The 25,871-nt window shown below is 37.8% G+C and overlaps 1 protein-coding gene across 3 annotated transcripts in view; it reads right to left on the bottom strand.

Moving 5' to 3' along the window:
• Positions 1–6,995: 6,995 nt before the first annotated feature.
• Positions 6,996–25,871, bottom strand: part of ZNHIT6 (zinc finger HIT-type containing 6) — a 54,886-nt gene continuing 36,010 nt past the window's right edge. For 2 of the 3 annotated variants that reach the window (XM_045584382.1, XM_036446156.2), the window contains 4 exons: positions 25,437–25,514; positions 13,608–13,732; positions 11,821–11,919; positions 6,996–7,165 (listed from right to left, as the gene is read on the bottom strand). In XM_045584382.1, coding sequence (XP_045440338.1) covers positions 11,861–11,919; positions 13,608–13,732; positions 25,437–25,514 — 262 coding nt within the window. In that variant the 3' untranslated portion in view covers positions 6,996–7,165; positions 11,821–11,860. The remainder of the gene's footprint in view (positions 7,166–11,820; positions 11,920–13,607; positions 13,733–25,436; positions 25,515–25,871) is intronic. The other variant, XM_045584383.1, reaches the window with a different exon arrangement.

The raw sequence follows: 25,871 nt of genomic DNA, 5'->3' as shown, positions 1-25,871 counted from the left end.
AACTATAGTATTCACTCCAAATCATCATGAAATGGAGAATGACTTAAGGATGGCTGAGCCCACTCAGGGCTGCCCTCTGAAGCCCAACTTGCCTTGATTTGAATCCTGGCTCAACTCTTTACTTCCCATGTGACCAATCTGCTTGGGAATCAGTTTCTTGTCCATGTAAAGTGGGGGTGATAGTACTGTGCTTAATTCTAGCATCTCTGAAATCTTTAGTCTCTAACAGCTTTGACCAGGCCACAGTTTTGATGGAGTTGTCCCTGTTTGTGCACCAGGAGACTTGGTTGTTGCTTTAGGAGGCATGAATGGACAACTGCAGGCCGTCAAGATTTCAGTGCATGAATCATTGTCCTGATTGTGGATAGAAACCCTTCTTACCACCAGCATCAAAAGTTGCATAACTTTAATGGAAATCATGGCAACAGTGGTGAAGCAGTTCACCGAGAATCGCTGCATCATGAGGTCTGTCACAAATGTCAGATTGAAGCATTAGGAATGCCTTACTCAGTTAATTTCAACTTATGTTTTTCTTTTTATACTAGAGGCCCAGTGCACAAAATTCGTGCATGGGGAGGGGGTCCCATAGCCCAGCCTGCACCCTTTCCAATCCGGGACCCCTTGGGGATGTCCAACTGCCTCTTGCAATCCTAACCACTCATCTGCCTGCCTTATCACCCCTAACTGCTCCCCTACTGGCCTGATTGTCCCTAACTGCTCCCCTGCTAGCCTGATTGCCCCTAACTGCTCCCCTGCTGGCCTGCCCCTCTGCCCCGCCCCACACCTGGGACCCAGGATTCCCTCCTCTGGCCAGTCACAGGCACCCATGGGGGTCCCTAGTCAGGCGGCTTTGCCTGGGCCACAGTAGCAGGCACCCAGGACCACAGGGTGGTGGCTTGTCCCTCTCCAAGGATGCAGTCTGGCTGGTCACCATTCCTCTCCTCAAACTCATTTTGCCTGGCTGGTCCCCATTCTTCTCCACAAGCTCATCTGTGCCTGGCTGGACCTCATTCCTCTCTCCCCAGTGTTGAGTGTCTGAACTGTTTTGGTGTGACAGCGTGTGGATGTGTGTTTGCATATTAGCTCTTTATTATATTGGATAAACACAAAATGATAAAAATGTCTCTACATTACATTAATTCTATACTATTTTTTCATATTTTAACATATCAAGTCAGGATGTATCACACAATTAATTAAGCTTTGTTCTTAGTGGTATACAAAATGCTGTGTCTTATAACTGAGGGAGTCGTAGATTGTTGAAATAAAATGACAAAAAAGAGCTGTTTACATTTGTATAAACACCCAAAAGTAAATTTTTAAAAAGGTGTCATAACTCCAGAGAAGTAGCCTGCCTATATTCCTAATACTGTGTTTGTTTGCATGTAAGCTTAGAGTAAGCCTCAACTAAAACAATGGAAATGTATATAGAACTATTCTTTAAAATAACTTATTCAATTATAGATATTCCTTTCCCATCCCCCCATAGCTCCCCTCTACCTGATTCCACCACCCCACCCCACACCCTTACCCCCCGCCAATGTCCTCATCCATAGGTGTAAGATTTTTGTCCATCTCTTCCTGCACCCCTCATGCCCCCTTCCCCTTGAGAATTGTCAGTCCATTCCCTTTCTATGCCCAATTCTATTATATTCACCAGTTTATTCTGTTCATCAGGTTTTTTATTGACTTGATTTTTAGATTCACTTGATATTCAACAGTAGACCAAAGGACCCCAAGAATCAAACTAAAGACTTGAAATATGAGGAAACAAAAAATATCCAACCATGTGTTAATATTTTAAAAACAATGAGAAAAAAAAAGAAAAAAGAATACAAAAAATATGAAGATAGTGTAAGGAGCCTCTGAGACAACTTTAAGTGTACCAACTTCCAAATTATGGAGGTGCCAGAAGAAAAGAGAGAGCAAAATATTGAAAACTTTTAAAAGAAATAATGACAGAAAACTTTCCCTACCTGGTAAAGGAAATAGACGTATAAGTTCAGGAATGCTTAATTTCTGACTGGTCCTTTTCCATTTTTTTTTTTTTTTTTTTTGCATTCTCATTAAGATCCTTAAAGGTTTCACTAAGTTCCTCAGAGGTTTCTAGAAGATTCTTGAGTAACCTTATAACTATAGTTTTGAACTCTATATCCAGTAGTTTGCTTCCTCCATTTCTTTCATTCATGACATGTTTGTTTCTGCATTTTGGCTGCTTCCCTATATTGATGGAATGGCTTTGTGTGGTAGGTGACCTATAGGGCCCAGTGGCTCAGCTTTCCCAATCACCTGAGGTGGACACTCTTGGTGCACCCCTTTGTGGGCTGGATGCACAGTCTTGTTGTAGTTAAGCCTTGATTGCTGTTGGTACACTGGGAGGAATTGACCTCCAGGCCAACTGACTGTGAGGATCAGGTGTGTCTATAATGTAAGAACTGCTGTGCTGGAGACACCCTTATGGGTCAGGACTTGCTTCAGTGGGGCTTTGGTGGTCACTGAGTCTGCCTCTTAAGTGTATCACTTATGTATGTGAGGAGTTGTAATCTGGCATCGTCTCACACTGACCTCTAGGTACATTGGTTCCTGGATCTCCAAGGAGGAGCAAGTCAGCTACTATCTGAGGCCACCCAGCAGGAGCTATAGGGAGATCTGCAGATTTCTCCTCTTTGCTTGGGGTTTGAAAGTTTTGGAAAGAAAGGTCTAACCCAGCTGCAATTTGTTAGGTTAAGCTGTGAGAGGGCAGACCATTCATATGCAAAAGCTGCTGTGCACAGCTTAGGCGGGTTTGTAAATTGGGTGAGGCGGGGTCTCAGGGAATCACTAGGGCATGGCAAACAGGGCATGACAGATCGATGGCTGTCATCTCTGTCTCCATGTTTCTGTGTCCCACGTCCTATGCTCCAGTGCAGTAAACAATGATTCCTGCACGCACCTCTGTGAGAAAGCCACCCTCACTTTCCAACATGATGCCACAGTTCAGTTTCTCCCCGTTTAAGCCTGGGTTCAGAGGAGTTGGGAGCTTGTATCACAATTGGCCCTTCCAATTGGAAAAAACAGTGCACCCATTCTGGTTTGTGGGCGCTTCCATACCTCTTTCCCGAGCCTCTGCACCTCCTGCACAGTATCAATGAGTTTCTTCACTTCTAGTTGTAGAACTGCTACTCTGCCAGCTTTCCTGTGGTTCTGGGTGATAGTCGTTCTGTCTTTTAGTTGTAGTTTTGGTGTGGTTGTGAGAGGCAGCATGTATAGGTATATGACTTATACCGCCATCTTGGTTTCCCAAAAACTATTAGTTCTTACTTATATGATTTAATTACATCAATACACACAAATTTAACTTGCTACAATGTAGGCAAACTTAATTTTCATCCATTTTACTGTACATGTTAAAATAACATCCCTTCTGCTGCATATTCTTTTCTTGACTCAAATGAAATATTAATATATGGTCACAATGGGAGAAATAGCTGAGATGAATGTCTTTAGTAAACAGCAATAAATGTGTCAAAGTTAAAAAAAAAAGCATTATTATAAGTTAATTGGCATTTTCTTTCTTAGTGTTACATTAAATGGCACATTTTTAATTAATGACATTTTGGATTCCATTAAATGTAGCAATGTCTACCTCACAGGATCATAAGGATTTAATGATTAACAGACATAATATGCCTAGAGTGGTGTCTAGCTTATGCTAAGCTCTGAGTTTTCAGCTATTACTATTATCCTACTAGTGGCCCAGTGCACGAAATTCATGCACATTAAAAAGGAATTCATTAGAGGAAATATTTTAATATTGCTATTTACCTTTTCTCTATATTAGAAGTGTCAGAGATGAAAGAAAATTAGTAAAATGTGTATGAAAACCTGTCTCCTGTCAGAGTCTGGGGCATGCCGCGGGATCCAGAGTCAAGTCCCTGCCCACCTGTGTGCACCTCGAAATCACACTAGATTCAGGCCCGGCCGGCTCCACCCCCATTGGCAAGGCTGGGCCCATCCCCAGGTGGACTCAGCCTTGCCACACGCCTGCCTTAGGAGTTCCCCAGTCCCTTCAGCCCTCCAGCCCACCAGGGCTGGCCCGAGGCAAAACAAACCTCGGATGGCAGCTGCCCAGCTGCTATGGCTGCCCGAGGCTCAGGTAACCAGGGCCTGCTGAGGCTTGCGCTGCCAGCAGTGGCAGTGGTAGCAGCAGAGGTGTGATAGGGCGTCACCTTCCCCTGATCGCTGGGTCGCCTCCTGCCCCTGAGGGCTCCTGGACTGTGAGGGGGGCAGGCTGGGCTGAGGAACCCCCGCTCCAGTGCATGAATTTTCATGTACCAGGCCTCTAGATTAGAATAAACCGATTGCCCTTCAGGTTGACACTAGTTTGAACTGAATTTCTGAGAGACAATTGGTTAATAATCAAAAGTGCACAATATCTACCTCAGAATAAATTCAACACAGTTTAATGCAGTGGTGTGTGATTAAATAAAAGCAAACTAGGTATCTTGTATATGTCAACCAAATTAAACAAAATATGTAAAGGAAGTTTTTGGCATTACAGTTATGTGTTTAATGATTTACTCTACATCATGAAGCCTAAATCCCACCACTTGCTACAGGGAAACAAATTGGCTCAACTACACTTTGTATTCTTAAATATCTTGATATTTAAATTACATAGTTAAATTTAAATTATATTTAAGTTATAGAGTTAAATGATAGTAATTCTCTTTAATTTATATTTATAATATGAACAGGTGCAAGATTTGTTTACAGTAATTTATGGCTAATAATCCCATATATAATAATTAGCAATTATGAAAGGCCTACCGTCCCTTTGAAATCATTGTTTAAAAAATAAGGAAGGCCAGGTGGAGCTTTACTCCCATTAAAATGTGAGTCATGAACAAAATGCAGGATGTTGCACTTAACATGGGTCAGGGAATTTTGTTTATGCATCAGAATTTGTTAAGAATTCAAAATGGAGAGGGACTCTAAAAAAAGGAATTGTGTGTAAATACTACAAACTTCTAGGGCCCTCATTTATTCCACTTTCACCCCTTCCAAATAGTTGACATGGTTATTCACTAAAACACATGTTTACTGTAAATCCTATGGGAATAAAGTGCATATTACTCACATGAGCTGATAGTTCATTTAAGGGAACTGTGCTAGTTAAGTTCTTTCCTAAGGCATAGTCTATAATTGAAAAGGTTAGGACAATTCTATAGAAATGGCAAATATGCATTATTACATCATGCAGATTTCCCCCCTTTCTTTTGCCTTCTGGGCAAGGGGAAAACACAGGATAAATTCTTTGGTTTTTGTCCAGTTTTCATTTCAAATTCTAAAAGAGATGAAACTCAGCACTTCTTTTGTAAATGAGACTACATCATAACAGATTTCATTGTCAGGAAATTCCTCTCCACCCTGATATTCAAATCACATGTTCATTTATGCACCTCACCCCACTTTCCCCAAAAACAATTCTATTCATCTATTCATACTTTTGATTCAATTCATTCTATTTCTTGCCTGTTTCAAGAAGACACATTTCCCTTTTAGATTAAATATGAAATGCCATATAATTGTCTCCCAAGCAGTATTGTGAATGACATAATTCTAAAGAAATTTTTTACTGAATGAGGGAGAAGATTCCTGAAGTTGCTTTAGAAAGTATTTGTATTTCAGATTGCAATAACTTATTTCCTATAAATCCCATTTCCACAATTTTACACCAACTGGTCATCGTGGCATTACTATCTTTGGACTCTCTTTCACAATTTCTACCACAAGTTTTATATATTTGTGTTCTACAAGTTTCTTGTAGGCTCACCTCATTATATATTTTTTCATATTTCTAATCTTTTCAAATCTCTTTAATTAATGCTTTTGGTTTCCATTTGGTCTAAAACTTATTCCAAATATTATACAAATTAAAAATGGGTATCACCAATATCCAATTTTATCTGTTTTCTTTTTTTTTTTTTTAAATATATTTTATTGTTTGTTTGTTTTTTACAGAGAGGGAGAGGGATAGAGTTAGAAACATTGATCAGCTGCCTCCTGCACACCTCCTACTGGGAATGTGCTCACAACCAAGGTACATGCCCTTGAACGAAATCGAACCTGGGACCCTTCAGTCTGTAGGCCAACGCTCTATTCACTGAGCCAAACTGGTTAGGGCTATCTTTTTTTTTTTCTTTTCTTTTTTTTTTTCTCTTAATCATTAAGTACACAGATGCAACACAGTTGTAATAATCTTTTACTCTTTTATAGTCATGCTGCAATTTCATAACTGTATGAATTCCAATAAAACTAGGAACATTTAATTTCATTATGTGATCATAATGTACACAGAGCTGCCATAAGGTATAAATTAAGCTAGGTATATCATACATACACATATACATTTCAACAGCACTAAAGAGTTCCAAGTGTTTTTCCTTCAGTTATTACTGGATGTTTCAAAACACAGCCTCAAACTGGTCATCACACCCATATATGGCAATGACAAGAGTGGAATGAAAATGAGATAAAAGGCACAGAATTCATAAGACACAGCTCACTGTGAGAACAAGTGCTGCCAAATTTGTGAGCATTGATGGTTCAAACAATGATGTGGCGTTGCTAATTTTCTGACTGAATATAAGAAATAGTAGCTAAATGTATTTTTTCAGCCTTTATATAGGACATACTACTGGGTGCTACCAAGTATAAAAGACCCATTCATTTATCTCAAGAGGGTAAGTTACATAAATATCAAAGGTAAGAATGGGCAACTGGTGGTTCGCTGGTATGTCACACGGTCTTTTGACATCTTTGTGGATGGCACAGGTGATCCTTGAGTATGGCCTTGTATCAAATCAGAAAATGTTTTAGTATGTAACTGAACATACTAAAAGCCAGGATCTAATTAAAATAAGCACGACGTCAACCAGGTGCAAAAGAGGGGTTGTTAATAGGAATAAGGGCTCATAAGTCAATTCAAGAGGCTGGAAAACACATCTTTAAAAAAAAAAAAATTAGACTGTTTACTTTTCAGAAAAACAAAAAAATTGCACAAATTCATTGACAATACACCCCAACAGTAGTTAGTCAATCATTGTCCTCTGCAACCTGGGATTTCCTTCCTCCAGAAGTGCTCAATTTTCATTGCCAATGTTCTTGGTAGATTCACTTTTCACTGAAAAATAAATAAATAAATAAATAAACATACAGTCAAATATTTATGCTGTTTCTATTTAGCCTGTTCTGTTTTTTCCTTTTCTCCTTTCTGATGCATACCAATAGCACTGTTCATAGGGGTAGACAAACCATGTCATGTCCCAGGCAGCAGGGATATACAATTCTGGCCACAGTAAATAGAGAAATGATGTCTAAAAGTGGCAATTATATTTTGTGAGGTAACATCCTTCCTGACTGTGTGTAAGACTTGGGAATGGTCACTTCACAGTGTGGTTAGGATACCACACTCATACCACAGAATAGATTGCGATTATCACATAGGCTAGCCAAGTGTGGTTTGGAATAAATTTTTCCATATTTTTTAAACTTAAAATTGAGGGGCAGTATACGTTGAGTGAATGTGGGCTGACAGAAGACTAGCTAATTGCCATGTTCTTCCTTTCACAAGAAAGACGACTCAGAGCAGAAATGGCGTTTCTTTAAAGGAGCTGCCTCGACTAGAGCAAGCAAGTCTATGATCACTCACTAAACATAAGGATATAGGAGCACCTTTCCTCCCTATATCTATTCCCTTGGTGTAGCACATTTGCAGTATCAATATAAATGCAAGTTTTCCAGTTTTGTTTTTGAAGACTCAGAATTTTACTTATTTTTTACTAGTGGCCCAGTGCATGATTTTTGTGCACGGGGGGTGGAGGTTCCCTCAGCCCAGCCTGCATCCTCTCCAATTGGAGACCCTTTGTCCCACTGGCGGTCAGACATCTCTCTTGCTATCTGCGACCGCTGGCTCCTAACCGCTCACCTGCCTGCCTGCCTGATCGCCCCTAATGGCATCTGTCTGCCTGATTGCCCCTAACTGTCCTCCCCTGCCATCCTCATCTCACCCCAACTGAGGTCTAAAACTTATTCCAAATACAAACTAAAAATGGGTATCACCAATATCCAATTTTATCTGTTTTCTTTTTTTTAATATATTTTATTGTTTGTTTTTTACAGAAAGGGAGAGGGATAGAGTTAGAAACATTGATCAGCTGCCTCCTGCACACCTCCTACTGGGAATGTGACATCCTGATCACCCCCAATGGCCTCTGCCTTGGCCCCCATCACCATGGCTTTGTCTGGAAGGAAGTTGGACATTTGGAAGATGGCCAGTTGACCTGGTCTAATTAGTATATAACCCTATTAATATTATAGATTAGCCGAAACTGGTTTGGCTCAATGGATAGAGCATTGGCTTGGGGACTGAAAGGTCCCGGGTTTGATTCCGGTCAAGGGCATATACCTTGGTTGTGGGCATATCCCCAGTAGTGGGTGTGCAAGAGGCAGCTGATCGATGACTCTCTCTCATCGATGTTTCTAACTCTCTATCTCTCGCCCTTCTTCTCTGTACAAAAATCAATAAAAAATATATTTAAAAATAAATAAATAAATAAATAAATAAATAAATAAATAAATAAAAATACTTAAGGGAACAAACAGGATCCCTACTATTGATTTAAAAAAAATAGTATAGATTATATAAGAGGATTGCTTATATCTGGACTGATAGCTAGCAATATGCACTATGTTGCCAAACTGGTCATTAAAAAATTGAACCGCTTTCTTACACCTTGTACCAACAGCTGTTGCCCTTAAAACCCCTCCTTAGCCCCCACCTTAGGTTCTGCCTTTGCAGTTCGCCCAGATTACGTTCTGACTGGTCAGTTTCTATGCCAGTCAGCATTAAAAGCTCTGCCTTCTAGGCAGCCATTGGCTCCTTGCCCTTCACCCAGATTTGGTTCTGATTGGTTGGTTTCTATGCCAGTCAGCGTCTCCAGGCCTATTAATGGCTGATCAGCAGCCCAGCAGAGGGTAAATCCAAAAGAAAAAGGAGCTTGGCTGCTGGCCAGGCCCCAAGAGAAAGAGAGAGGCAAGGGCTGATCAACAGCTGCCACAGAGGCTATAGTCAGACCCTGCTTCTCTCTCCAGGCTTCAATTTGGGCCTGATCTGCAGCCCCCTCAGCAGTCAGTGATGGGTTGCGACCCAGCACTGACTTCCAGTTGGTCGAGCCTTTAGTCGTTTGGGATGTTACGGACCCTGGGATTTTATATATTAGGACTGAACTTGTTGGGGTGGCATTGATTGACAAAACCATACAGGTTTCAAGTGCACAACCCAATAAAACATCATCTGCACATTGCATCGTGCACCCATCGCCCCAAGCAGGTCCCATTCCATCCACATTACCCAGCCCTTTGCCCACCTCCACCTACCCTCCCACCCCCCTCTCCCTCTGGCTATCACCACACTGTTATCTGTGTCTATGTGTTATGTATATATGTTTTCTGGTAATCCCTTCACTTTCTTTCATCCAGTTCCCAACTCCCTTCCCTTTGACATCTGTCAGTCTGTTCCATGCCTCTGTTTCTATTTTGTCAGTTTATTTTGATTATTAGATGATATATATAATCTTTTTTCTGACTGGCTTATTTCACTAAACATAGGGTATTTGTCTTTTTCTGAATGGCTTATTTCACTAAGCATAATATTCTCCAGGTTATCCATACTGCTGCAAAAAGGTAAGATTCCCTTTCCTTTTCTTTCTTTCTTTCTTTTTTCTTTTTTTTTTTTTTTTACAGGTGAGTACTCTTCTATTGTGTGAATGTACCACAATACTTTTATCCATTCATCTACTGATGGACACTTGGGCTAATTCCAAATCTTGGCTATTGTAAATAATGCTACAGTGAACATAGGGATGCATATATTATTTTAGATTTCTTAGGATATATTCCCAGAAGTGAGAATACTAGGTCAAAGGTAATTTTCATTTTTAATTTTTTTGAGGAAACTCCATGCTGTTTTCTACAGTGGCTGTACCAGCCTGCATTCCCATCAGCAGTGCACGAGGGTTCCCTTTTCTCCAGATCCTTGCCAGTACTTGTTGTTTGTTGATTTATTGATGACAGCCATTTTGGCAGGTATAAAATTATTTTAATTTAAATCTCTCTTATAATTAGGTTTTTTTTTGATCTGCAAAATGGGATCCAGAGTGATTGCTCTAACTTCATTGTATGGTGAAGCTAAAAGGAAATAATATATAAAAAAACAATTAAGGTTAAAATAGAGATTATTTTGCTTGAGGCTTATAGCCATTTATCTCCACTGTGTTAATAAGAAAAATAGAGCTCAGAGAGGCAGAGTAAATGCTCAAGGGCCCAAAGCTAATAAGAGCTGGTGCTAGAATCATAAACCTGGATCTAGCCACATATTCCAGTTGTCAAGTTCTTTGAGGTATGCCAATAGTACCTAGATTTAAGATTGTACCAGCAACCAAACTGGTGTTTATGAGTAAGGCCTTGAAGTAGCTTCCATCCAAAATATGCATCCATCCTTGTGGAATTTTATAAACTGTAGCAGAGTCTTTCAAGTGTCTCCATATTACAAGTTGTTGTCTCTTCTGGCTTTCTCTGCACTTAATGCAAACTCGACTTAGCACCTATTGAACTGTAAAGTTTACATCTGTGTTCCTGAGATCTACCCATTAGCTCACACACACTCTGAAAGAGAAAGGAAGAGAAAGAAGGAAAAGGAGAAATAAGGGGAGGAAAGAGAAGGAAAATGGATGAAAGGATTCATTGGCCCGACAACAGACTGATGTATGGGCAGCTGCTATGCCAGGTATTTTCACTAATTCAAGTAATCAATTTTGGGTTGGATTCCTTCTCTAAGGCAGAGGCATTTTCTAATTTTGAGTTATCTTAGAATAACAGAGAAATATATTCTGCTGGTCTTTTTAAATTAATGGGCTTTGTACTTTTTGGCATTGCAATTTTAGAACTTTCCCCCTTTCCTTGCTTACTGAAGTTGCCCAGTTGCTTTCTTTTAATAAAGCGCCATTCTTTTTCCTTTGACTGAAATGTAGCATGCTTTTGTCAAGTCATTTGATCTACCAGTTAATTTTGGCAAACAAAGACCTGTGAAGCAAGTAACACTATTCTGATCACTTCATACTGGATTGAACTGAGATGGGTGATTAGCACTCTACATCTCCAATCTAGTGGGCTACCTTAACTGCTAAAACTTTAACAGTCAACCTTTTTCATTCCTTAAAAAGCAAAAAGCAAACAAACCAACAAAACTTGCCCTTTTGCTCATCAATACAGGGAAACTTAGGATAAAGTAAATTAAAGCAATTTACAATAACAAACATTATAACAACCATCAACTGTGAAAACTACTGAATCCAAGCCCAGAAACACATTTTACCAAAACTAGAAGAGAGACACCTTGTGCTATGAACTAAAGATTAAAAATTCAAGTTTTTGGCTTTGGAGAAAGAATTTCAAGGCTTTCCAAAGAAAATGCCCTATTTTTATATAACCCTTCTTCTGGATTAAGGGACCACCCTGAAGAATATCCAATGATTTGAGAAGATACAAAAACAACAACAACCAGGCACCTTGAAGTGCTTATACAAAGAAATGCAGGTACAGGAAGGCCTGCATTGTTTTTTAAAATATGTGTACTTATGATATGACAACATTGGTATGGTCCTTCAAATCCTGTCGGATCCTCCTTAGTTCTTTGCTAGAACAGCTCTAAACTATCCTCTATACCGAAAGCACGAGTCACTCTGCTTCCTGTAGATAAGTCAAACATCAAACACCTACCAAAAAGGAGCAAATGTTTCTTAAGAAGGCTCCAAGTGCACTATAAATGTAGCTTTTCTTTTTGCTTCATTACAGGAAGCCTTACTTCAATGTGCATTCCTAAACAAGGTAAAAGAGGTGCTGTGTGTGCATGTTTATTTACACAGACAATGTTTGCCCTGGCTAGTAACCCACATTACTAAACAACTTTCCCTGAAACCAACATTTAGAGAGAGAGCTATGTGAATTATATTAAGGAAAAAGCAAGGTTTTATACAACTTCAAAAAAAAAAAAAAAAAAAAGTAAAACTGGTCATTTAAAAGTAAAATTTCTAATTTAATTTGAGGAAAAAAATCACACAGCTATTTTCAAACTGTAAAATATATAAAAAAGAATTAACCTTAAGATTTAGAAATCCATAATTGATTATTAGAAACTTCAAATTTGCTAATTAAAAATAGAGTTTCAAATTGTAGAACTGACAAAATTTTGCCACTTGGGAAATTCCCCCCCCGCCCCCCCCGCTCCCGCTCGCTCCCCCCATTAACTTTCCCAAGAATAAAAGCCATTATACACACACACACACACACACACACACACACACACACACACTTCCAGAGAAGACCTTATAGTAAAGGTTACTTCCTGTTACAGTCAATAAGGTAACATTATCTTAAACAACAGAGTTCAATCCAATCCAAGGACTTTACGGTAACCTGGAGTTTGTTACAGTGAAACTTGGCCTGGACCTATAATTCTTAACCGAAAATGGTATCTAATGGTTTTGAGTTAAGGTAAGTAACCCCTCTCCCTTTTTAAAAGGAATTTCAGGATTTTATTCACCCTTTCTAATCTGTACTCAGAAACATAATTAGCTTACTTTAATCATTTCTTGCAAATATGGATGTCATTTTTACACTAAACTTTTGTATATACCACTTCCAGTTCGAATACTTCCTCCCAACTCCACTACTCACCAAAGGGAGAAAAAAAGTATCTTCTTAAAAAAAAAAAAAAAAATTACTCATATGCAAGGAAACAAAATTAAAGAAAACAAAGAACAGTGGGTTCAAAAATAAAAGGAGCCCAGCTGGCATGGCTCAGTGTTTGAGCGTCAACCTATGAATCAGGAGGTCACAGTGAGATTCCCGGTCAGGGTATATGCTCCGGGTGTGGGCTCCATCCCCATTGTGGGGTGTGCAGGAGACAGCCAGAACAATTATTCTCTCTCATCACTGCTGCTTCTATCTCTCTTTTCTTCTCTGAAATCAATAAAAATATTTTATTTAAAAAATGAAAATAAAATAAAAGGAGATAAAGGGTCAAGACAATGGCACTTGACCCTGATGGCACATTTTCTAAATGCAGCCCAAATTTGAAACTAATATTCTTTGCAACACTTCTCTTTCTATATGGTGGGATATTAAAAATGATTTTGCATTCCTCATTTTAGGAATTTCTAAAAAAAAAAAAAAAAAAAAGTTTTAACTAGGAAGTAAATTTTTCTGATCATGACAAACTGTTACTTCTAGACCATTAGCTTTAAAGAAGACAAAAACACATAGAACTCATCGCATCCTTTTATAGCCAGGCATTTAAGCTGGTTCAGACATTTTAAATTGATAGCTTACATTCTCTCAAACCAGACAGAAGGAGCAACTCATTCGTCACTTACAGTAGTAACTGCAGCTATAGAGCAATCCTATATAAACCTACGTGGAAAACACACATTAAGGTAATACAGATAGCCCTATTGCTTCAGTTTCACTAGTTATTCTGAACATTACAAGAACAAATTGATACTTACCTTCGTGAAGAATGTTCATGTCTTTACTGGATTCTTTTAATACCACGTGTAATGTTGGGTATTCAATGATCACTTTGTCCCTCAAATTGTCAAGGAGACTCTTGTGAGGATCCAGCTCATAATATCTTATAATAAAAAGCAAAACAAGAAAATGCTCTCAATATTAAAAATTATTCATAAATAAAATACATCAGAGTTCCTTACATTAAAAAAAATATCAGAGTTCCTTACATTAAAAAAAATTAACGTTAACCCAGTATTTTCTTATAATATAGTAAATTTAATATTAAATAAAAAACAGGCGCCGGGACCGGTTTGGCTCAATGGATGGAGCATCGGCTTGGGGACTGAAGGGTCCCGGGTTCGATTCCGGTCAAGGTCATGTACCTTGGTTGCGGGCATATCCCCAGTGGGGGGTGTGCAGGAGGCAGCTGATCGATTACTCTCTCTCATCGATGTTTCTAACACTCTATCTCTCTCCCTTCCTCTCTGTACAAAATCAATAAAACATATATATTAAAAAAAAAAAACAGGCAAAAGAGCTATTATGAAGGTTCTAAAGCTAAATCAAAAGCATATCAAATAAAAAGACATTAGGAAAATTCTAGAATAAGTCATTAACTTTTATATCAAGTAAGGAATAAAGACTAACTTTAACATAATATCTACATATTATGTATCATAAAATTAGCTTGGATAAAACAATGACTATCTAACCCCCCTAAAAAACAAACAAACAAAAAAACAACTTAGTTTAAGCCTTAAAGGAAAAACAAACAGCCTTCTATGATAAATTCTATTAATATATATCAGTAAATAACTGTCTACAAAATACTTCTGTAAAGTGGATTAGAAAACTGTGTTACATCTACACAATGGAATTCTACACTGCTGTAAAAGAAGGAAATCTTAGCATTTGCAACAGCATGGATGGAATTAGAGAGCATTATGCTAAGCGAAATAAGCCAGTCAGAGAAAGATAAATATCACTCATTTGTGGAATATAATGAACAGCATAAATTGATGAACATAAATAGAACCAGAGACATAGAAGCATGAACAGACTGTACAACCTATGAAGGAAGATGGGGGGTGAGAGGTTAAGAGATCAACCAAAGGACTTGTATGCATGCATGCATGAGCATAACCAAGACACTGACAGCAGGGGGGTGAAGGTTTGTGCTGGGAGGGGGTGGCGGGGAAGTGGGGAGGAGACTCATGTAATACTTTAAACAATAAAGATTTTTATTTTCAAGTTCATTCCAATGATAGCTTCTAGAATTTACATTGCCATACAATTAAATATGACTTTCCTTTATTTAAAAAAAAAATTTAAAAATCAGATTTAGTTTTCTGAATGAGACAAAAACACAAAATTTAAGAAATATGGAGTTTATTAGCCATGGTATATATATGACATAGCTGTCAAATGTATTTCAGGTTATTTGATGCTCATATTTCTTAAGATATGAAATTCTCATGCCATTACTTAAAGAAATGTGAGTTGGTTATAGATGCATTCCCCTAACATGCTACCTTGCCTGCTTTCTGGAATAGGAGCAAAAGGGGTGGGATTTCAGCTGGCATGTGAATATCAGGTCACGTCAAAGAGAAAATAGTGGAGAACATGTCCACCAAAGCAGCACAGAAGTTGTCTAACTTTTCTCCCCAGCTCCACCAATGACAGATAATATTCACGTACACAACACACATCCCATGGGATGCCCAGCCTGACAGCAGGGTGGATGCCCCTCCCACCCCAGAAAGCATAATGGGATACAAGTGATCTAGCGTGCAGGTATCACCAGGATACACTTAAATCTGCTGAAGTTTTGTTTTAAGAGTAAATCCTTCACAAACCTTGCTATTTTTAAAAAATATATATTTTATTGATTTTACACAGAGAGGAATTTAGAGGGATAGAGAGTTAGAAACATCGATGAGAGAGAAACATTGACCCGCTGCCTCCTGCACACCCCCCACCGGGGATGTGCCCGCAACCAAGGTACATGCCCTTGACTGGAATCGAACCTGGGACCTTTCAGTCCGCAGGCGGACACTCTTTCCACTGAGCCAAACCAGTTTTGGCAAACCTTGCTAATTCTTAATTAGTAACACATTATTTACTTCATAACCTGCAGCTGACTGAGACTCCTGGTATAGTGATTTCTTTTTTCTAAGTTTGTCCCATGTCTAGTTATCAAATGAGGGAAAACAAAAGTACTTAACAAAGTAGAATGCAAAGGCAAACCCACTGTAAAAAACTCATTTCTTTTTAAGAAGTAGATGACACGTGAGAGAGCAAATGTAAAATCAAAACTTGACAACGTTTGCCTGACCACAAACCTCACCCCTGAGATTAAGTTCTTCATTTTAGAATCAGAATTTTTTTTGTTGTTGTTAAAACTCAAAAGGCAAAATACTCAGTTTTCCTAAACCAGCCACCCTAGTGCCCATAGGCCACAGAACACATACATTCTTTTCCCTGTGTAATGTATTACAGATGTGCTTATGATACTTTAAAAGTGGTTCCAGCATTCAAGGATTAAATGTTTCACATCTTTTAAACATTATTTCCCTTTGAAATATGTAGCATTTTAAAAAAAAGTTAGCAGTAATTATACAAAAGAAAAGAAAATGAGATTGAATTAGACTTCAAAGTATAACATGAACTTATAAAATAAAATACAAAATGGATATAACTACATTTTTCTTAAGAGAAAATAGAAACTTTTCAAACACTATCCTATAAACACTTACAGTAACTATCTTCTGTGCATTTTAACGGAATCATCAGGCTTCTATTAAAAGACATTTCCCAAATAAGGGAATGTTTTCCACTTATTTCAATTTTTGGTAAATAATTTTCTTTGCGTACCACTCTCTTATTTTATTTATTTTCAAAATATTAACTCTTCAGTAGAGTTCTATAGATTTCCAAAGCTGGAGCAATTAAAATTTAAAAAAAAAGATTTCTTCAAAAGCCACATGGTAATCAGAGCCTAATATTATTGCTAGATATGATATCAAATAGTTCCGAGCATAGGAACCTTTAAATACTTAAAAATTACCATGTAATAATCTAAAAATTACTTCAACCTTAAAGCTATAATGATTACATTGCTCATTAAAAACAAAAACAAAACTTGGTGCCTATTTTATGTGTCAACCAGGCACTGCAGAAAGCATTTAGGATGCAAATATTTATGAGAATTTATAATGAATGATTTCTAAAATATTTTATTCAAATGCAATGGAAGTCTGGTATGTTGTGTGTATGTTTGTTTTTTAAAAATATATTTTATTGATTCTTCACAGAGAGGAAGGGTGAGGAAGAGTTAGAAACATCGATAGAGAGAAACACCAACCAGCTGCCCCCTGCCCAGCCATCACTAGGGATGTGCTTGCAACCAAGGTACATGCCCCCGACAGGAATTGAACCTTCAGTCCACAAGCCGACACTCTATCCACTGAGACAAACCGGTTTTGGCTGTTGTGAGTTTTTTTTATTAGAACCAATGAATTTTATTAAATGTTAACTCTAAAATGTTGCAAACTTCTAATCATGGTAATATTGCTATTGGCTGTGAGTAAGTTTGTAGGCCTCAGCTTTCCGGTCTGTTAATTAAAGAGGTCAGACTGTACTATTGATAGATAATCTTTTAGCTGAAATTCTGAGTTTCTTTGATTTTTTTGCTACTAGTGGTTATTCTTAGTCTACTAAAGCAATACCTATTTAGTCAGGGGCATTACCACTTTTCCCTTATACTGTCAAATAAAAAAAAAAAGACAGTATGGTGATTATCAGAAGGAAAAGGGGGTGAGGAGAGGTAGAACAAAGTAAAAGGGGTAAAAATGGTGATGGAAGGAAATGTGACTTTGGGTGGTGAACACACAATACAACATACAATATGACATATTGTATAATTGTATCCCTGAAACTCATATAATTTTATTAACCAATGTCTTCCAAATATATTCAATAAAAAAAATAGTCAACACAACAACAGTTGTCTAGTATGAATGAATCAAAATTATGTCTACGTTTAATTGTCAGGTTGGCAAAAAATAATGTATTTTTTTGGCGTGCTGCAGAATTTTAGTATTTAGTTCATGTGTACCATGCATGAGATGAAAAAGTTGAAAATCGCTGACTTATGCCATGAACGCTGTTTTACATTCGTATTTACTTAACAACACATTTTTATAGAAACTTTAGCTTAGGACAAAGTCATTGAACTTCTTTAGTAACAAAGAATGCCACTTATTACATAAGCATTAAAATACATATCTGCCGTTTTATGCATTTTACATTTTAAACATAGCCTTGCAACTTTTAGTACAACCTTGAAACCATAATTATTTTTAAAAAAATCATCTATACCTTTGAAAGTATTTCAGATACCCTCCCTCTATTGACCCTCTCTTGCCCAATCCTGCCCCTTCCCCAGGCCTTCACTGCACTATTGTCTATGTCCATGAGTTATGCATCTATGGTAAGTTCTTTGGTCAATTTCTCCCCCCCCCCCCCCACCTCATTTTCCTCTCAGACTCTTCAGTCTGTTGCATGCTTCCTATCATGTTTACTTCCAAGAGAGTAAAAAGCACTTTGAATGTTTGTTTCCATTATCTTGAGGCAAATTGTACAGTGCAACTTGGCAATGCCTAAAACATTTAGATTTTAGCTTTTCTTTGCCAGCCATTAACTCAGTGAATCCTAAGAGACAGCTGTATCTTTTTTTAATTCTTCAAAAACTCTGGTGTTCCCATTAGTAGAATGGCTCTGCTACAATGAGACAAACTACTTAGGTTTGGAAGAATTAAGATACCAACATTTGTCTTTTCTTTTACCCTTAGGGACTCTCAGACATTTCCTCTTGTTATTTCACTTGCTTTCCCTCACAGGCTTGCTGGCTGACCCTACTCCTGGCGGCTTCAGAGGGGCATTTGAAGGGCAGCATGGTTCAGTAGGCTAAACAGGTGTTACGGTAATTGACATTATATAAATAAAAGTTGTCTCGATATTTAAGGGTATGCTTTTATCTTGGCTCTGCTACTAACTTTCAAAGAAATGGGCCACGTTCCTGAGTTCTCTGCACTTTATTAGCAAATTAGGGGTTTTTAAAAAACTTCTCATAACTCAAAAGGAGACAGAGAATTAAAAGAAAAGAAAAAAAAGAGTCACAGCCACTTTATTTTCCATCTGATCACCAACCTCTTGTATCCCCTAAAATATACTCGAACTAAATCTGAATATTCTACAACTTTAACAATGTACTAGCAGTATCAAGGTTACATATTATTTTCCACCATAAAATAAGACCACTGATGAGGTGAACACCAAAATTCCTCTAGCTCTAAAATTCTACAAGTTTTGGATATGTATCTGTCAAAGGTAGCATTTAACCTGTATTCTTCATAGTCACATTTATTTCTCAATATAGGGTTCTGGGTTAAAAGTGCAACTAACGGATTCCAAATCTAAAAAGTTGAATCTTCATCTAAAAAGTTGAATCTTCAGCTATTTAATATAACCCAGTTTCTTGTTATTTGGTTTTAAAAGTATAGCTAATTCTGGCAGAAGGGAATTCAGTAAGGGACCATTTGATGATTAGAAGACATTAGAATGAATCAACTTAGAGAATGTCCATGCACATGAAAGAAACATGTAGAGGGGGTACTAAAATATTTGTGTCATCTCAGAGAGGACATGTCTAATGATGGAATGGGTTTCATGTGCGGGATTCTGCTTGAATCAGTTTTATAATAAGAATTATAAACTTAGTTCTAGGGAGAAAGCTCAGTTAGTTGGTATAGTGGGGTGAGTATTTGCAGGACAGATGCAAGCACAATTTAAGTTTCAGTGGCTGTAAGCTTGAGAATTTAACATCATGTTGAGAGTTAAAATTTATTTCCCAAATTTTGAGAAAACTTTCACTTTATATTTCACATAATTTCCTTAACTAGTAAATGAAATATATATTTGAAACAAGAGCATCACTAAGTAAACTGTAGATTTATAACCTGCTAAAGATTTGACCATCACATCGCTTTGGATCTATCCTTCAGTTAATTTATCCACTCTACTTACATTGCTTAATAACTTGTAATTGTATTCTCTCTCTCTCTCTCTCTCTCTCTCTCTCTCTCTCTCTCTCTCTCTCTCTCTCTCACACACACACACACACACACACACACACACACACACTGCTGTGGGGGCGGCAGAAGCTCCTGCCACCACCACTGCACTCACCATCTGTGAGCCCAGCTCAGGATTTTTGGCTGAGCGGCGCTCCCCCTGTGGGAGTGCACTGACCACCAAGGGGCAGCTCCTGCATTGAACACCTGCCCCCTGGAGGTCAGTGTGCATCATAGTGACCAGTTGTTCTGCCATTCGGTAGATTTGCATATTAGTCTTTTATTATATAGGTGTGATGGTCAATTTGCATATTACCTCTTTATTATATAGGAGGATACTCTTCATATGAAATGACATAATTACTTGAAATTTCTAGGTGATTCAGATATTTCATTTTAGTCAAAAAATGTCAACCTCCTCCCCAGACATCTCACTGTAGTTTATTATAAATGCCAAAATTATGAATTCTATGTATATTCCTATATCCACTGTCTGCTCAGTCTTATAAACATCTAGCTTATTCCTGACTACCTTGTGTACAGGGCAAGGGAGCAAAAATACTGTTGTTTGTATGGGAAATAATACACTAATTAATAAATAGAAATGCAAGAAACTGTTTCATGTACTTACAACTGTAAACCTAGTTTTCCCCACATTGTATATACTTGCTTCCTAGAAAGCCTCACCTTTTCACCTCTAGTGAATACCTAGTCCTTTACCATTGTATTCCTAGTGTTTGATAAGTGGTAGATTTCAGTAAATATGTGTTGAGTGACAAATAACCCAACAGTTGAATAAAGGAACTCAGAAGATCTGCTTTATAGTCCCAACTCTGCATCTCCATGAGTGATCCTGAGTAAGATACTTAACTTCTCAGAGTTCGAATGTTCTCACCTAAAGACAAAAAAGAATAGAGTAGTTCTTGCTAACTCTAAAATAATATTCTAGGATGTAGTTAACTCATGAACTATTTGACTAACTTTTAAGCAAAAGCTTCTCTGAGGGACCTAATTATATTTTGAAAGTGACACTTCCTAATAAAGATAAAAGATCTAGGCTTTTCTGTTTCAAACCATTTATTTACTTTCTGAGAATAGAAAGCTGGTAAGAAATGATGTGGCAAGAGAGCAAGTGTGGCCTTGCTAACACAAGCACCTTATGTAAATTCTCCTCCCCTGGGAATGTGAGACCCACAGAGGCAGGAGTGATTTTCTTACTGATATCACCCTAATGTCTAGAATAATACATGCACCATAGTAGATCTTCACTGTTTGCTGAATGAATAAAAGATTTTACTTAAGAAGCCATATTAGCTTTTATAAAAAGACACAAATTCAAATTCTGTGTTTTCTGTTAAGAAAAGTCCCAAATAGACCAACAACAAATTTTGTAGGGTTAAACATGTATTCATAAACATCTAAATCTAAAAATTATAAGTTGTGTATGGTACAACTAAATCCTGGGAAACATTTAAGATTGCTCTAACTGATCAGGTATAACATGAGACAATTGTTATAAACCCTCAAAAAACGAAAAACACAACCAGTGGGAATTGGCAACATCAAGCATTTGGTAAAAGACTTTACTCTGAAGTTTCCAGAACATAAATCATAAGATACATTTAAGGTCAGACAGCCACAAGACAACTACTTATTTTTGCCCTCTAAGCATTTTTCAGGAAATAATAAAATCTTCTTATTTAGCATGCTTATCTTAAATTAGAAACCTAACATTTTATAACCTATAATAACCTTACTCAGATGTTCTCTTGAATGTACTTTCCTTTAACAGTATAACTGTAAGTATACAGTCAAATGTAAATGCTCATCCTAGTCTACCCTATGAATATACTAGAGGCCCAGTGCACAAAATGTGTGTGTGTGTGTGTGTTTGTGTGTAAGGGCAGGGAGTCCCTCAGCCTGGCCTGCACCCTCTCGCAATCCAGGAACCCTTGGAGGATGTTGGGCCTAAACCGGCAGTTGGACATCCCTCTAACAACCCGGAATGCTGAATGCACCAGTGACCATACTTTTCATACAGGTGAAAGGCATCTGGCTGTTGTATGGGCAGCTAAATTTTTTTTTGCCCTGATTATAAAAAGTAGTACATAACACGATCCTTCTGAGGCAGTAGTACATTTTATTTTCCCTATCTTATGAATGGAAAAACTGAAGCAGAGAGATGTTAAGTAACTGGCTTTGTCACACAGTTTTAAGTGTCAGAATCAGAGCTGACCACAAAATGTGCAAGCCAGAGTCCATGCATGTCATTGCTGCATCATCCTGTTTTTTTCAGTTAGAGTAGCCTTGCCAGGTTTTAATTTTTAAATCTAAGAGACTGTTCCCAATATATAGGGTGAGGTCCCTAGGCTTAGCAAGCAATCAGGGCCATCTGTGGGAGGACTGGTGGGCAGGGAAATTGGAGGGCCCCCGCTGGCACCTGCTTTGGCTAGTGGCCTGGTGCCACCCACTGATGTACATATGTACTTTATGTTTTTTATTATTTATTTACCACAAGTAAAGGTCAGGAATTGTTATCTTTCTTTTAAATTTTTTTTACCGTTTCACTTCATTACTGCTGTGTGTGTGCTCCATGTGAGTGACATAGGTGCCTATGTAGGTGGGTTCTGACTTACAGTGAAAACTGTGTTGTGCTGTATTATTATAGGAACGAATCTCTAATGTAACCCATAGTACTGTAAATACCATGGTTTTAAAAATAGTTACTTAAAAAAGGAAAATATTCCTAAGTGTACTCCCATAATACCTAACTTCATTATTCATGACTAGAGACCCGGTGCATGGCATTCATGCACTGGGGGGAGGGGAGAGAGGAGGTTCCTCAGCCCAGCCTGGGCCCTCTTGCAGTCGGGTACCCCTAGGGAAATGTCTGACATCCCCCAAGGGTTATCTAGCGCTGCCGCATAGGTGGGAGAGGCTCCCCCCACCACCGCTGGGCTTGCCAACTGTGAGCCTGGCTTCTGCCTAAGCTGCGTTCACCTCGCTGAGCATGTGACCCCTGGTGGTCACTATGCATCATAGCAACCAGTCATTCCACTGTTCGGTCAATTTGCATATTAGGATTTTATTATATAGGATTAGAAAACACTTATAAATTCTGAGAAGTTTTTGTAGAAATTAGGACAATTTTATCTTGAAGCTGACTTAACCGGAAATGTAGGTCCATATAAGGACAAAAGCTACCTCAATAGGAGTTTCTGACATAACTGCCTTAAAGTGATGCCACCATTACTCCAAGTTAAATGAGGTGGGCCCTCATTGGTTTGGCTCAGTGGACACAACGTGGACCTGAGGACTGAAAGGTCCCAAGTTTGATTCCAGCCAAGGGCACGGACCTTGGTCGTGGAGTCCTCCCCGTCTCAGGTGGTCAGACGTGTGGAGGAGGCAACCAATCAATGTGTTTTTCTCACATCAATATTTCTCCTTATCTTTCTCTCTCTCTAAAAATCAATGGAAAAAATATCCTCGGGTGAGGATTAAAAAATAAATTAAAAAAATGGAATTTTTAAATCCCCAATTTTTGGACGAAGGTTATAACTGCTGCATCTTCTTTGTTGGGCAGCAATGAGTTCAAGTAAACAATTCAAATGGGAAAATCTTATGAAAAGTTTTCTAGTTAACATGACCCACCTTTTACTTTATTAACCTATTATTTCTTCCTTTTGGGGGATAAAGATTAACCCAAAGCCCAACTTTGGTCCCCGCCCTGGGTTCCTAAAGAAAGAAGATTATAAGATAAGGAAAACAAAAGACCCAAGGAAAATGAAGTAGAGAAGTTGAGTGCCTAGAATTAGGTCATTTGACCTTCATTTCAGTGTCCTTTTTTTTGGGTTCAGGTTTACCCTCTTTGCCTCTGTTAAAATAAACGATACCAATCTACTGGCATTCTCCTGTGTTCTTGTATCCATGTATCCTGACTTCTTTCTATGCAACTGCATGAAATGGTTTTCCCAACCACTTCCCCCTGGATTATGTCATGCATTTTTGTCACATTCCTAGAAAACCCTGGTCTGCTAGGACAAGCTAAAATCTCCATCCCCTTTGCCTCTTCAAGAATTTACAATACATATTTCCAAGTTAAAAATGAATGCTATATGGGCCCAAACAGTCTGTACTATACTATAAACTTTAAAATAGTATCTTACATTTAAAACAGGAACAACTACCAGGTTGTCAGGCAAAGACTGGAAAACATGTTATTTCCATGGCCTAGAGAAGTTGAGATGCGACAACTATCCAAAGAAAAAGTAATTTCACTTTTAATAAAACCCCTCAGGTAAGAGTTCTCTTAGAGGCTTAGGAGACTGAAGCCACAGTATATTCATCAAGTATGCACCAAAGTATGAAAAAAGAATAACATTTACATGAACTACTTAGATAAAATATGGTGCATGTTAAGAAAGGAACCAAATTTGGAAGAGGAAACACAGATAATAAAAAATGAAAAAAATTAACTAATGACTGACCAGAGGTAAATTCTAAGGGAGAAATACAAATAATTTTGTTTAGACATGATTTATATGGAATCTGCTTTAGGAGATTACCAAACAAAATGGAAAATATGCACCTTTTAATCAATGTTTCTCATTAATTATGTTTGATTACCAATTGATTTTGGCTAGCATGGATAACTATTTTTGCAGGAGCCACAGAACTTTCTACCATCTTATCTGAGGCTCCAAATATTTTTAGGGGAAATAGCAGAGTTAAAGTATGAACTGCATTCTTAGATATAATGTCTTATAATGTTATAGGTAAGTCTTTTGTAAGAATCCATTTACCTGTAGTAGTTAATAGTAGTAGTTATATTAGTAAAAGCATACACTTACCATGTGCTAAATGAATTACTTTAGTCCCTCATGACAATCTTATAATTATTATTATCATCCCCATGTTACACATGGGAAAACTAAGGCAAGTGAGGTTATAACTTACTTACTAACATAATTGGCAGCAAGCAGAAAGTTAGGATTTACACATAGCTCTGCTTTCACTACTTGAACTCTCAAACCGCTAAGCCATACTAGCAAATCAAATTGTAGACAAGGCCAATCATACCTAGTCTGAATTGTATTTAGCAGTTTTGTTAATTAAACAATGAAAATGGGGGGAAAGCATTAGGAGTCTTAAATGACCAGTGTTTTGCAATTCAGTAGCCAACACACAGCTGGCACTTAAGCAGATTGCAGGGACCCTCGGAGATCATTTAGTGTAGTGTGCTTCATTCTATTTAAGAAGGAACAGAGCCCAGTGATGTTGAGAACTTCACCAAATCATTCAGTTTGTTAGAACCTATCTCTCTTCACATTTCTATGCAGAGTTCTTTCCACTGCAATGTATGCAGTAATCAGCTGGTCACAAGAATTCGTGCATTTCCAAAAACAATTTGCACACTAGAGATGGAACTGGAACTCTGTTAAAGAGATTATTTCTTGAAATAAGTTAAAATGCAACTTAGAAATAAAATTATGTTATTTTAAAATATTCCAACCGGGGTGATTTTTCAACCAAATCTATCCTATTAAGGGAGATTATTTAAAAATTTTAATTTTAAAGCCATTTTTAAAGCCTAGGGTTTATTAATAGCCATATAATTAGTATAATAATTAGCTACTTAATTATATTGCAGAATTATAAAATAATTAAATAAACGGAGAGAAGCAATTTTACCTTACTAAATTTTGCTGCATATTTTCGACCTTCATTAAAATTTGGACCCCAGTCTGAGAGCGAATGTAAGCTTTCAATCTGAAATAAAAATATCACATTAAAAGGGCAATTTTTAATATATTTTAAACTAGTGTCATGGAAGAACACTTATGAACAGCTAACAATTCTTAAAATATATCTATACAAGCATAGAAAAAAGGCTAAATGCATTTTCTAAGCAAGGATTTGAATTTTTAAAAAGTACCTTTCTCACCCTGGATGGTGTTGCTCAGTAGTTAGAGTTGGTCCACGCACCAAAGGGCTGTGGGTTAGATTCTCGGTCGGGGACACATTACCTGGGTTGCCGGTTTGAATCCCAGTCCGAGTTGGGGTGAATTGTGTGCGGAAGTCAACCTATCGAATTTTTATTTCTCTCTCTCTCTCTCTCTCACCCTC

The sequence above is a fragment of the Pipistrellus kuhlii genome, unplaced genomic scaffold (genome assembly GCF_014108245.1).
Source record: "Pipistrellus kuhlii isolate mPipKuh1 unplaced genomic scaffold, mPipKuh1.p scaffold_m20_p_2, whole genome shotgun sequence".
NCBI lineage: Eukaryota > Metazoa > Chordata > Mammalia > Chiroptera > Vespertilionidae > Pipistrellus > Pipistrellus kuhlii.
This window is presented reverse-complemented; position numbering and strand designations above follow the sequence as displayed.